The following is a 14,633-nucleotide window of genomic DNA, read 5'->3' as shown; positions in this document are numbered from 1 at the left end:
AGGTTATTTATGAACCAACAACTTCATTCAGCAAACATTTATTGAGCAAGTACCATGTCCAGGCACTGTTCTAGGCACTAGGGATAAAGCAGTGAACCTGAAAGACAAAGCCTCAGGCAGCTGACAATCTAGTTGGAGCAGATGGACAATGAACAGATTAACTAAATAACCTGCCCTGCACTCTCTGGTCATTCTTGGTACTCAGAGTGGGCAGCAGTGTCAACACTCACACTGAGAGTGGTTGCTGGTTTCTACAGGCAGGTGACAGCCGGTTTCTCTGATGAGGTGACATTTGGGCAGAAACCCAAAGGAGAAGAGGCCATGCATAGAGACAACAGCGACAACAACAACAAAACAGGAGTAGGGAAAGGAGCTTACCTTAAACTGCTAAATTATTTAAAAATCTACTATTTAATCTATAAGGGTCATCTTCTCTTCAAATAGAGACAGAACAAAAACAAAACAGAGAACAGGGGTGTAGAGAATATATACCAATAAACTGGGGTGAATATTCTTCAGATTGTTTTAATCAAAAGGTTTTACATAACTGAAATAACTAGACGATGACTCTAAAGCTACTCTGAAGTGTTTTAAAAAATGGTATATATAAATCATTGGGACATACACAAACATTACCACCCAGAGAAGTAGTGGTGATCCAACCAGTAAAATGGTTTATATGTTTCAGGACTACACATAATATAAAAATTACTAATTTTTAAATTATGAAATCCTAAATTCTTATAGGACATCTCTTCCATTTTTATAATATAAACAGCCAATGTTAAAAAATTAGTTAACACTATATTGATGAGAGGGGACTGATACATCATTGCTCTTACCAAGGGATCTCTGGAATGGAGTAGCATTTTTTGTTAAATACCTATAAAAGAAATATATACTGACATTATTTACTATAAGAAATATTCACAGAAATGATTTTTAATTTAAAAATATGTTAATTAAGCACTAAAAATGTTTTATTTTAATCAAAAAATAGGTAAAATGATAAGCTGGCAAGAAGTGACTGTGAGTGTTGAACACTAAGCATAATTAGAATGACAACCGTAGAACAAATTAAAGAGTAAGCAGTGATGTCAATCCTTAACCTAGGTACAACAGCTTGCTTTGATGAAACATTTGTCAATTCTAAATATCCTAACAGGAGTATTTTATTAATTTCCCATTATTCTATCCAGATACCCAAAGAAATTTTTTTTCAGATCTCTTAAAAATATTCTTACTGGCGGCAGGTGCAGTGCCTGGGTGCCTCAGTTGGTTAGGCATCTACCTTCGGCTTAGGTCATGATCCCAGGGTCTGTCCTGTGACAGGCTCCCTGCTCACCTGGGTGCAGGAGGGGGGTGGAGGTCTGCTTCTCTTTCTCCCTCTGCTGCTCCCCCTGCTGTGCCCTCTCTGTCAACTAAAAAAAAAAAATCTAAAAATAATCCTTGCTGGGGTTGCCTATGTAGCTCAGTTGGTTGAGTGTGTGACTCTTAAAAAAAAATTTTTTTTTAAGATTTTATTTATTTGACAGACAGAAATCACAAGTAGGCAGAAAGGCAGGCAGAGAGAGTGGAAGTAGGCTCCCCATTGAGCAGAGAGCCCGACACGGGGCTCGATCCCAGAACCCCAGGATCATGACCTGAGGCAAAGGCAGAGGCTTTAACCCACTGAGGTACCCAGGTGCCCGAATGTGTGACTCTTGATTGAGGCTCAGGTCATGATCTTTGGGTGGTTAAATCAAGCCCTGAGTCAGGCTTCTTGCTCAGCCTGGAGACTGCTTGAGTTCTCGCTTTCCCTCTCCCTTTGCCCCTCCTGGCTGCTCACATTGGATAGATAGATACATACATACATACATCGATGAAATCTTTGAAAAACAAAAAATGTCCTTGCTCAAACCTTATAAGCCATGGTGTTAACATTGCACCTCCTGGCAACCTCTCAATCTGCTGTGCTATTGTAGCAGCTCACTCTAACTTGCTGCAGGGCAGACTGGAGGATGAGCACAATGCTACAGAGGGATCCCCTAAAACCCTCTAGGAAGCTCTATGACTACTTGAGTGCTTTCCAAGTTCTGAGGAACTCCTGCTGCCTCCAGCCATGCATTCCTGAACCCCAAATTCTTCTCCACCAACTATGACATCAAGGTAAAAAGTGAAGAGAGGCCAAGTGAATGATTTAAGTTTACTCGGCACAGTTCTTGGGAATATTCTCCTTAGATCAGAATTTTTGAGTCACTTCAATTACCTTCTGAAGTAAGAGTCATGGTAGTTACTGCTGAACAGTGCCCTCTCTTCATACTATTCCAGGGGACTCTTGGGAAAAGGCTTGTGGGGAAGTCAAATTAGAGTCCTCCCCAATATTGCAAGGTGTCTTTCTGTTTGTTGGGACCTCCAGAAAATTCCAATGTGAACATGTTTATATGTTCATAGACCTAAACTGAGTGGCTTGAAATAAAGGTCCATAGGAGATGATGTGTCATGATGGGAAAAATATAGGTATGGGATCCAGTCAAATCTGGGATTGAATCCTGTCTCAGCCTCTTGTTACTGTGTGATCCTGGGCAAGCTACTCTTCTTGAGACTCAGTTTCCCAGGACATGAGATAATACACAGTTATCAAGGTAACTATAAAGATTAGCAATAATGTACTAAAGGCACTCGGCACATGGCTAGAACATAAGCTCTCAATAAATGCTATTATGAATAATAAGATCCACTCAGCAATACCCAGTGTATTCAAGGTATAACTGATTATATTTTCACTGATTTCCATTTCTTATAAAAGGATTAAGGTTAAAATAACTTCATTACAATAGTTTATTACCATCAAGTTCACAAAAATGATCCTGTGAATCATCATATCTCGCCCAGTCAATGAATGCTTCTTTGCTTTGATTAAGGAGAAAGAGGGAATAAAAAAGAAAAATGATTTAAATTGGGAATGGAAAATGTTACGCTGTATCTTATATAATTAAAACCAGATAATCTGAGATCATGTCTTTAATTTAGATAGTTTCATAAATTCAATTAGTGGTTACCTGAAGGAATGATAAACAAGTTATCTGAAAAATATACATATTAACTTCCATGAAGTATTTCTATTTAACTATACTAAAACTATGAGCCCTATTTTAATAATAATTTCCATTAGAAAATTATTTTACAGAAATATAGGAGATGTAGTTAAATACAAAAGTCAACCTAGCCTTTTCGACTGACTTAGAAATCGCAATCATTTTTTTCTAAAGTAGGAAATAAATTTACATTCATAATTCCTTTAACTTAAACTGCTTCTGTATTTATAAGACAAAAATACCAAAAACTGCATTTCTAGGAGCTCCCTTCCTACATGGTATTCACTGGTAGCACCAATGTCACTTTAATCATGGCATATCATTCACTGTCCATACTACCTCACATTTAATAAAATATAAGATCAAGATCTCTACTTGGAGATCTTGGAACAATTACAGTCATTCAAATAAATTCTGACCTATATTCACTTTAACCTATATTCAGACCATCTCTGTCTTAAATACATAACAGCAACATCTATAAGAGAGCTATCATCCTTCTTTATTTACAATACAACAGGAAAAAAACAAGGTAATAAAGTTATTTGTGTACCAAGTACAAATCACGTAGTTCCTAAATATGTTACTATCATAGCCAAGAATTTATTTTGTATTTGAGAAACTGCTACATGACATAACCACTAGAAGTCCACATAAGGCTGGCTGCACAAAATCCACTATCAATAAACGTTGCCGGGGTGCCTGGGTGGCTCAGTGGGTTAAAGCTTCTGCCTTCGACTCAGGTCATGATCTTAGCATCCAGGGATCGAGCCCTCAGCAGGGAGCCTGCTTCCTCCTCTCTCTCTGCCTGCCTCTCTGCCTACTTGTGATCCCTGTCTGTCAAATAAATAAATAAAATCTTTTAAAAAAATAAAATAAACACTGCCAATTTAATTCACAGTGGGATTTTTTTTCCTCCTATGGGAATATTCAATTAACTTAATAATACAAGTTAATGGAAATACTTGTATCATAGTTGACTCAGCTGGAACACAGGATGTGATAAAGCAAGAAGGCAAGTTCTAGTTACGGCTGAGATGGTAACTATAGTTATGTTACTTAATTAGAGAAGTCTTATCTTTGAAAATAGTCAAGAACAAAGCAATTGTGACATAAATTCCTATTTTCTTATTAACAATACAATTTAGAGGAACTTTTATCCTTGAGGATTCTTATGTGGTGATGCTTTGCTGATCGTTTCATCCCAAACCCTGCCTGAAAGCCACAGCAGCAGAAAAGATGGTGAAGGCTAATCTAATGCTAACAGAGCTGGCTCGGTCTGGCTTATAAGTGGGTTGAAGGGAAGTAGTCCAGCTTTTCTAAAAGTCAGTTTGAAGATGGATGCCAAGCTACTTACGTCACAACTTCCTAGTCTTTACCAGGGACTTCCTGTCAAGATGGCGCTGGGTTAAAACCAGTGGCCTTCGAAGTGGGCAATGCAGGGGCAGGAAGAAAAGGACCAGAGCGATTTCCAAAGAGCAGGAGAAAACTTCTCAGGGTGGTAAACAAAATAACTATCTTGATTAAACTGATTTTCATGTGTACACACCTGTCAAAACACCAAGAGGCATATTTAAATAGGTACAGTATACTGCATGTCAATTATATTTCAGTAAGGCTGTTTAAAAGTTATAGTACCAACTGCTGGAGAAGTTGTGGAATGAGGAACTCTCATACACTACCAGTAGCAATGTATTTTAGAAGTCATTTTGGAAAACGTCTCGGCAGTATTACTTAATTTCACCTCTAGGTATATTCTACATAGATGCATACCAAATGCAAACACCAAATGTCCGCCACTATATTTTTTGGAATGACTGTGAAGTGGAAAATTCCAACTATCAATGATAGGATGGGAACATTTTGGTGCAGTTTTAACTATGGAAACCAATGAAAAAAGAATTAAATGCTACTACTAAGTCCAAGAACATGGGTGACTCTCACAACATGATACTTAATAAAATAAGTCAGACACAAATAATACATTCCATATTATTTTATAAAAATAGGCAAAAATAACTTCTGCTACTGTAATTCAAAATCATGGTTAACTTTGGACAGTGGTAATGACCAGAAAAGTACACACAGCAATCTTCAGGGCAGCAAGTACATTGTTTTGGATGGTTGTTGCAGAGCTGGGTTCACTTTGTAAAATTAAACTCACCTTTATGCTTAACATTTATATACTTTATTGCATTTCTGTTATACTTGGATTTAAAAATTTAAAAATAACTCTGTTCAACAAAATATCTATAAGCAAAATTAAAAGACAAGCCCTAATAATGCATATGGCCAAATAATTGTGATCAGATTGCATGAGGAATGCCTACAAATAATATAGATTTTTTAATTCATTTGACAGAGAGAGATCACAAGTAGGCAGAGAGGCTGGCAGAGAGAAAGGGGGCAGCAGGCTCCCTGCTGAGCAGAGAGCCCAAAGCAGGGCTCGATCCCAGGACCTGAGATCATGACCTGAGGTGAAGGCAGAGGCTTAACCCACTGAGCCACTCAGGCGCCCCCAAATTATAATATTTTAAAAGTACATACTATCCCACCTCCACACCCCATGCCAACCCCATGTTGTTTCACCATGGAGAAACAACAGCAAAGAATATTAAAAGGCACTTTACCTTAAAATTCTATAGTGACTTAAGTCCCAATCCCTGGATAACTTCTCTAGTTATATTCTTTCCTGGATAATGTCATATGGTTTTAAAATGCCATATATTCACACATGACTCCCACATTTTATCTCTCCCCTGAAATTGAGACTTGTGGATCTAACTACCTGCACGACATCTCCAACTGATGTCTCATAGGCAGTTCAAATGTAGCAAGTCCAAGACTGAACTATAATTTTCCATCAAACTTGTTACTCCTGCAAAGATCCCCAGTTCAGTCAACGGCAACTCCTAGTTTTCTAGTTCCAAATCTTTTTTCTTTTAATGTTTTTTGGAATTTATTGATTTGTATTTAAAATGAACTTTTGACACAGATTCCCTGGAAATCATCTGACTAAACCCGAGAAAACAGTTAATTCTACTAAGACAGTAAAATAATTCCAAGACATATGGTTTACCCAACAGAACAATACTGTAGATGCTGTCTCTGATACAAAAAATCACTGCTCCTTACTCTTCTAAACACACAGTGGTATAGAGTTAACACTATTCAATCACTTCTGTTCTTTCTTGAATATATAAAATAAAAATACCAATTAAAAAACTAATATATCTTCTCTTTAAATGTTTCTTACAGATACAATTTCAATATTTTCATTCAACAGTGGTGTGTTTTAAGAGATTATTATTCATTCACAAGTCAAACAATACTCCACACAAAGAGGAACAGTCTATAGGCTCATACTGTGAATAAAGACTTCAGGAATGCAGCAACGGATCTTTCTAAATTACAAAGTGGATAAAATTCTGAGAGGATACATGCAATAAAGCTCTACTAAGCAGATGGCCACAGACCTAGAACATTCTACTGATAACTTCAATGGGACTCCAGATGCTTCCAAACTCAACATGAACTCTCATCTTAGGCTTTGTACTTTCCTTTTCCAGTTTCACTAATGACACAAACATGATTCAAATCCCTGAAGAAGTCATTATAGTCAAGGGCATATCCTACAATAAACTTGTCTGGATTTCAAATCTAACAAAGTCTGATTTATAACTAAAACATCAAGGGGTCCTTTTCACCAGCAAGCTTCCGACCTCGATGATCTTTGGATTATGCTCCTTGACCAATGAAAGCAAGATTTGCATTGTTTTGCCAGTGTCAGTTTATCCTCAATAATCAAGACATTCTTTCCAGTCAAAGTTGAGAGATCAGGACGCCTGGGTGGCTCAGTCAGTTAACCACTGCCTTTGGCTCAGGTCATGATCCCAGGATCCTGGGATCAAGTCCTGTGTTGGGTTCCTTGCTCAGCCAGGAGCCTGTTTCTCTCTCTGCCTCTGCCAGCCACTCTACTGGCTTGTTTTTTCTCTCTCTCTCTCTTCCTTTCTCTAACAAATAAATAAATAAAACCTTAAAAAAAAAAAAAAGTTGAGAGATCATCTCCATCATTTACTTTGATGTGCCCTGTTGACTGGTCATTACAATAGCTCTTCAGTCTGATGAAATCTACAGTAATAGGAATGGATCCATCACAATTTCTGTTCAGTGCTTTGATACCACCCTGCAGGTCAGCAAAGAATTTATAGCCTCCCTCGAGCAGACAGAGGTCTACGATGTGACGGTCTACGATGAAGACAGATGTCTTCATCACATCTTGACTAAGCTGCTCGGTCCTGTCCATAATTCCATGAGGAATAAACACCTTTTCCAAATCCTCAGCATAATGATTGAGGTATACAGAATAAGTCTAGGTGATCACCTGGTTTATCATCACTCATCATGATGCTGGGGTTGCCACTGTGCAGCCCAGTGGGCGTATGGGTTAACCGCAGCCTGGAAAGGAGGAAGCCGGGGGCATAGCAGAGGAGGCGGAGGCTCCACAGAAGGTGGCAACAAGTGGGAAAGCTGAGCGATGTGCTCGCTGTTGCTCTCTAGGCCGTTGCTGGAGCAGAGGCCTCTACTTCCCAATCCTGTAGTCATTTATAGCTCCTATCTTTTTCCATACCCCACATCAAATCCTTCAGCAAATCCTGTCAGCTTGCTCTTCAAAATCTGTCCAGAATCTGACCACTTCTCATCATTTCTACAGCTATCACAATTCTGTCTTACCTGGATTAGTACAATAACCACATAACATAGCACCCAGCTGCTCAAAGCATTCGCTCCAGTCCTCCAGCGACTTTTCATTCCACTCAGTTTAAAAGCAGCATTCGTAGCTGTCTTCAAGCCCTCCACCCCACCCCACCCGACCCCTGCCCCCATCCCTAACATCTTCTGACTCAGTCTTCTACTATTTTGCCCTTGACCACTGTACTCCAGCCACACTGGCCTTCTTGGGAGGCTTCAAATCATCTAGGCACACTCCTGTCACAGGTCCTTTTTACTAACAATTATACATGCCTAGAATACTTCTCTCTCAGGCAGCCATATTATGACTTACGACTTGTGCCTTTATGGGCACTTTGTTCAAATGTCCCATTATTGCTGTGCCTTTCTCTCACCACCCAATCTAAAACAGTGCCACTTCCCCATCCCCATCCACAACACCCCTAGCCCTCTGTCATCCTTCTCTGCTTTATCTTTCTCCCAGGCACTCATCACCACTTTACTTACTTCTTATATATTTTACTTTTTTACTGCATATCTCCAAAGAGGATTAAGCTTCATGAGAAAAAGAATTTGTCATGTCCACCACTATATGCTTAATACTACTCTAGAACAGTGCTTGACATATATTGTAGGCATTCATTAAGAAACACTAATATGCAATAAACAGATTAAAAATGCTCAAACTTACTAGTAATCAACAAAATACAAATTAAACAAAAATGAGATGCTATTTCATCTGCAAGCATTATTAATTTTTGGCAAGGATATGGAGACCAATGCCAGTTCACAGCCATACAAACACTATGGAAAGCCCTCAGGCAATATCAAGAACAGGTACACGGGGTCATCATAAGGTTCAGCAATCTCACTAGTGCATGCCAAATTTCCTACTGTATGCCAAAAAAATTTACAAGGCACTCAAGGTCACATAATTTGTAGAAGTAAGAAATGTGAATAATTCAAATGTCTATCAGTAGAGGAACAGATAAGTAAAATAGGTAATAGTCATCTGATAAAAACCATTCATCAGCTGAAATAATGAGACAAATCTCCCACGTTTTAACATAGATCTAGAATGCAACATGTACAGTGTAAAAATAAATTTGGATGTTAAATTCAGTATTATTTTATATAAGGAAAAAATAAAATCATATGTAAAATAACCATCATTTTATATATATAATAAAAACAAAACCATAGATGGATTCATGATAGTAGTTACCTCTAAGAAGGAAAGAGAACAGAATTGGGAAATAGGGCATAGGAGATTTCAAATTTATCTACATTTCTCTCTTTTTAAAAACATAGTAGAAAAAGTTAATATCTAGTCACTAAATAAATAAATAAATAAAATGAATTTATTTTATTATCTTATTATGTTATATTATCTTCTCTAGTTTTCTATATTAAGATTTTTCAATAAATAATGACTGATAACTTTATTAAGTCTAACAATTATAGTACACAAATGCCAACCTAAGCAAATAGGAAATTAAAAAGATTAGTAATAATCCATTCCCTACTCTCAATTATAGATATGTTCAGTCATTTCATAGTGCATAATCTGAGACCACTCACAAATTATGTTGGCCTTCACAAGCAGGTTTTACTTAGAGAAAATAAGGAAAAGTCAATAGGGAAAAAAAAATCTATGAAACTTACTAGTCATGGTAATCAAAACTTTAACTGTTCAGAATGTAACACACAGACTGAATTACTATTTACAAAAGACTTAGAAGTTCAAGTTCCTTTTCCTATAATAAACAGGAAGAATGGATCCATAAGTCCTGTTAGCAGAACAATCTTCTGTATTTTTACATTTTGATAAAGTCACTATTGATGATATATTTTTGAAATTTAAATTTAAAAAATTTAATTTAAAAAATTAAATTTAAAAAATTGATATGTTTTTGAAATCCACTAAGAGGAGGAAGCAAAGCAATCATGAAATTTAGGATGAAGAATAACTTCATAAGAATGACTTAAAAAAAAAAAAAAGAGAATGACTTGAAACTTTACTGTTTCATCAAAATCACAAGAAAAACAGAATATTTCTGATATAAATATACTAAATAAGAGAATATATTTTAAACTTCCTTAGCATGCTGTTAATTGCTCCCAGTTTATTAGCTTGCTCACAGTCTTCTAATTCTTTGGTATCGTTTGCCACTTTTGAGTACTGAAAGGAAGTACATAGTAAGTTTAGTAATAACTATTAGCTTTCTCTCTATTTCAAGTTCCACTGGCAATCTGTCAGTGATGACACAGATACATCCTATTATCAAAACCTCTTACATATGTAAGAAATGGAAATCAAAATGAGTCACAAATTCCCACCAACGAAAGAAGACATCAAAAACAATTACCACTGGAAAAAAAAAAAAAAAAACAATTACCACTGGTATGCTGGTGATCATGTAAAATAAGAAAACCCTCTTGGGAAAGTAATTTGACAATATTTATCTAGAGCTATAAAAATGAATAAACCCTTGAACCAACAGTCTTACAACTGAAACCATATCCAGAGCAACACTAAAAAAAAAAAAAAAAAAAAAAAAAAAAAAAAAAACTAAAATAAAGTACAACCACTTTAGAAAGTATTTGGTACTATCTCATCATGCTAAGCTAGGCATAATCAATGGCCCAGCAACCTTACTTCTAAATATCTACCTAAATATCTACCTGTCTACTCTTACATGTGTACACAATGAGACAAAGGATGAAAATGCTGATACATCACTGTTCATAATAGCAAAAAACTCCAAACAATTGAAATGCCCATCAGCAGAGGAAGAGCTAACCAATGAGATACTCATACAATGGAGTACTACACAACTATTAAAATGAACAAAGCTACATATATCAACAGAGACAAAATTTCCAAAAGCATAATGAAGAATAAAAAATAACTGAAAAAATATTTTTAAAATAAAAAAATTTTAATGCCATTTAAAAGTACTATGCCTCAAATACCTTGATAACTGTGTACCCTATACAATATAATCCTGAAGATGACAGGTTGACTAGTTGGAACACAAGACTAAAAATACATGCATGATAAAACACCTGTTGCACAGGGCATCTGATACTATAGTTATACTATGCTACTATAGTTCTTCTACAGAAGACAGAATTGATGTATCTCAAAAGAAACTATATAATTGAACTGTAAAATATTCAAGTTCTCTGCCTGTGGCAAGAATTAGAAAGGTGGGACTATGGAGCAAAATGTTCCCACTGCCAACTAATTCCAGTACAGTTCTCTTCTGTCAAGCAGGAAATGGTAAGTTTCACAATGTAAAGCAAAAAATATTCAAGGAACAAAAGTGACTCACCTTATTAGAACTCCCAGCTTTAATTCCGACTGGAATTTTGCTCTTAAAAGAATAAGAAAAATTGGGACGCCTGGGTGGCTCAGTTGGTTGGACAACTGCCTTCGGCTCGGGTCATGATCCTGGAGTCCCGGGATCGAGTCCCGCATCGGACTCCCAGCTCCATGGGGAGTCTGCTTCTCTCTCTGACCTTCTCCTCATTCATGCTCTCTCTCACTGTCTCTCTCTCAAGTAAATACATAAAATCTTTAAAAAAAAAAAAAAGAATAAGAAAAATTTAGGAAGTTAACTTCATTTTTTCTTGAGATTTCTTCACAAATTAGTAATGCCACTGCTTAAATACAGAGACTATTTTATTCTATGATGAAAAAAATGAACATTCATTCAAACTGTTTTCATACTATCTAATAAAAAAAAACAATTTATGGACTTGTAAATCATAATTTAGCAAACTGAATGACATATACAAAATAAGTGTCAAAATCAGCTAAAATATTTTTTAAAGATTTTATTTATTTATTTGCCAAAGAGAGAGAGATCACAAGGAGAGAGGCAGGCAGAGAGAGAGAGAGGGAGAAGAAAGCTCCCCGCTGAGCAGAGAGCCCGATGTGGGGCTCCATCCCCAGACCCTAAATTCATGACCTGATCTGAAGGCAGAGGCTTAACCCACTGAGCCAACCAGGCACCCCCAAATCAGCTAGAATTTAAACTGTAATGCAGTATGGAATAGTTCACATAACTTTTAGGTTAAAAAAAAAAACTGACAAAAATCACTATTCCATAAACTTTCCTACCACAGAAAAAGAAGCTTTAAAAATTTTCAAAGTTCTTTGAAAAATTTTATGCTCAATCTTAATTTCTGCTCTAAACTGACATCTAAAGTGAAGGCAGTTTGGGATTAATACTGACAGAATCAGTTCTTTGGTGCACAGGATTCACCTTGGTTTACCAATCTAGGTAATCAGGGTTTATTAATAGAAAATCCCTATGTCCAGCTCTCTTTTCTACAAAGCCAGTAATTAGTTTCAGGCTTTAATAAGCAAACCTAGAAATCATTATAACTGGTTCATCAGACACAATTTTAAACAAAAAATTGTATCTGAAAGCAGAAAATCACAGGTTGATCCTCTAATCAATCTAGGGGACTGATTTCCAGCCTCGGAATCTATGGTATAGCAAAATACCTACTAAAATCTTTTCATATGTCATGGTAAATTTTAGCTTAGGTAAATTTAACCAAATATTCAGAATAAATATCTTCCTGCCAGGTGGAAGAATATAAATAATGATTAGAGATATTTCCCTAATCAATAAAAAGATTAATAGATTAAAACATTACTTGTTGCAAGCATTTTATTATTTTAGTATTTGCTAGTACATCTAACAGAAGGCAGAAGAGAGAAGACTATAAAACTTAAGTCAAATCTAATAGTCACTGCTGGCTACAGTGTGTCCTCTGACTAGTATAGTATAATATGCTAAAATCAAAACCTTTAGCAGCTTTTCTGAAGGTTTGATGCTAAATACAATAACTTGACTTATACAAATCTTAACAATAAACCTTTTAGACATACTTGGGTAGGCATCACAGATAATTGTTACGAATGACACATAACAATCACAGAAGAGAATTATTAGAAGTAATGAAAAATGTAAAACTAATAACTAAATCAAGAATGAAATAAACCAGCTGGTATTGAGGCTGGGAAGATGATGGGGTAGGAGGACCCTAGGCTCACCTCATCCTATGGATACAACCTGAAAACAAAAACTTCACACAAATAATCTAAAAAACAACCCAAAGACTGGCAGAAGGCAGAACAAACTCTGCAACTAAAGGCAGAGAAGAGGCCACATTGAATTGGGTAGGAAGAGTAGAGATGTAGTGGGGAACGAAACAGGCTTTGGCCGTCTGCAGTCAAGAACTGGAGGTACAGGGAAGGGTGAGAAACAGACTATCCCACATGCATGGGGAAGACCAATCCCCATAACTTTTGGTTTTGAAAGCCAGAGGCTCCAAATTTCAGGAGTTCCTACAACCAGTGGGAGTCGAAGCTTGGATTTTTAAAAATCAGCACCTCCACTCTGGGAGAGCTGAAAGGCATTAGGAAGCAGAGTTCCTGCCCTTAAAACAGACAGCGGGGTGGGGTGGGGGGAATAGGACAAACAGCCCAGGTAGCTACAACATAGAAGCAGCAATTTGAAAAACAACTAGGGCATATGGGAGGGAGACTTACTAATCTCAGAGCATGTCTTGAAAGGCAGGGATCACAGGGAGACCCCTCCAGGAACAAAGGAGGCAGGCACCATTTCCCTCACCTCTACATCCCCACTCACAGCATAAACACATAGGCACCTGTGGGAACCAGCACTATGCAAGGCTTTCTAGCTAAATTGGTTATACTGAGCTCCACCCACCCATACCTAGTAAGGTCCCCTTTACGACACATTTGTGTCAGTTCTGGTTTTGGATCCCTTCCCATGGAAGACCAGTGTAAACATCATCAGTGCAGCTTATTCTGACCCACACGTTTTGCAGGGCCTCAGTGTGGGCAGCTGTGGACCTTGCAGAAGCTCAAGACACAGCCTGTTGTAACTGGTACCCCACCCACACAGCCCTCCATCCATCAGGGCAGGAAACAGATCTCTCACAAACAGACCAGCACACACCTTGTTAAAATGTGCAGCCCTCCAGCGGGGGACCAAACACAGCTCACAACAAGCTAAGAGAGCCTCTTAGACAACTGGACTAACGGAAAAGCTGGCCAGGACACAAGAGCAGAGCATATGCAACACACACAGGAGACAGTCCCTGATGTGCCAGGTCCTGGAGAATAGGGGACAACTCTACCACAGGGCACTACAGGACATCTTGTTCATAAGATTGTGAACTTCAAGAGGAGGACGCAGAGCTGATTTTGCTAACACACAGAAACAGACACAGAGAATCAGACAAAATGAGATAAGGAATATGTCCCAAATGAAAGAACAGGACAAAACCACAGCAACAGATCGAAGTGAAATGGACATAAGTAGTATGGCTGATAGAAAATTTTAAGTAATGATCATAAACATACTCACTGGGATTGAGAAAAGAATGGAGAACATCAGTGAGACCCTTAACACAGAAATAAAAAGGAACACATCAGAGATGAAGAACACAATAAATGAAAATAAAAATACACTAAATGGAATAAATAGTAGGTTAGAGGAAAAAGGCAAATGAATCAACAACCTGGAAGACAGAGTAAAGGAAAGTAATCAAGCCGAGCATGTGAGAGAAAAAAAAGTTATACAAAATGAGAATAGACTTAGGGAACTCAGTGACTCCATTAAGTGTAATAACATTCAAATTACAGGGATCCTGGAAGAAGTAGAAAAAGAAGAGAACAGAAATTTAATTTGAAGAAATAATAGCTAAAACTTCCTGAATCTGGGGAAGGAAACAGATACTGAGATCCAGGAGGCAGAGATCCCCCAACAAAATCAA

General features: G+C 37.3%; 1 protein-coding gene and 1 pseudogene across 18 annotated transcripts in view; both read right to left on the bottom strand.

The window, feature by feature from the left end:
• The window catches only part of LOC309859855 (ERO1-like protein beta), a 132,287-nt gene that overhangs the window by 98,305 nt on the left and 19,349 nt on the right, over window positions 1-14,633 (bottom strand). For 4 of the 17 annotated variants that reach the window (XR_014308955.1, XR_014308956.1, XR_014308957.1 and 1 more), the window contains exons 4-6: window positions 2,828-2,892; window positions 1,245-1,421; window positions 843-883 (exon numbers count right to left, since the gene is read on the bottom strand). The exons of 5 other annotated variants lie outside the window; for them this stretch is intronic. Coding sequence is in view for 3 of the 12 variants with exons in the window: in XM_082721063.1 (XP_082577189.1) it covers window positions 843-883; window positions 2,828-2,892 (106 nt within the window). In the remaining 9 variants the exon portion in view is untranslated. Of the gene's footprint in view, window positions 1-378; window positions 435-842; window positions 884-1,244; window positions 1,422-2,827; window positions 2,893-4,434; window positions 4,627-14,633 lie in introns of all 17 variants that reach the window. 8 more of the 17 variants (XR_014308958.1, XM_082721063.1, XM_082721060.1 and 5 more) reach the window with 4 other exon arrangements.
• On the bottom strand, window positions 6,016-8,181 carry LOC309858745 (hypoxanthine-guanine phosphoribosyltransferase pseudogene; annotated as a pseudogene). Its single transcript has 3 exons — window positions 8,143-8,181; window positions 7,156-7,633; window positions 6,016-6,930 (listed from the first exon to the last, which is right to left on the bottom strand). The product of its transcript is annotated as a hypoxanthine-guanine phosphoribosyltransferase pseudogene (transcript).

The sequence above is a fragment of the Mustela nivalis genome, assembly GCF_964662115.1.
Source record: "Mustela nivalis genome assembly, chromosome: 2".
Classification (NCBI taxonomy): domain Eukaryota; kingdom Metazoa; phylum Chordata; class Mammalia; order Carnivora; family Mustelidae; genus Mustela; species Mustela nivalis.
This window is presented reverse-complemented; position numbering and strand designations above follow the sequence as displayed.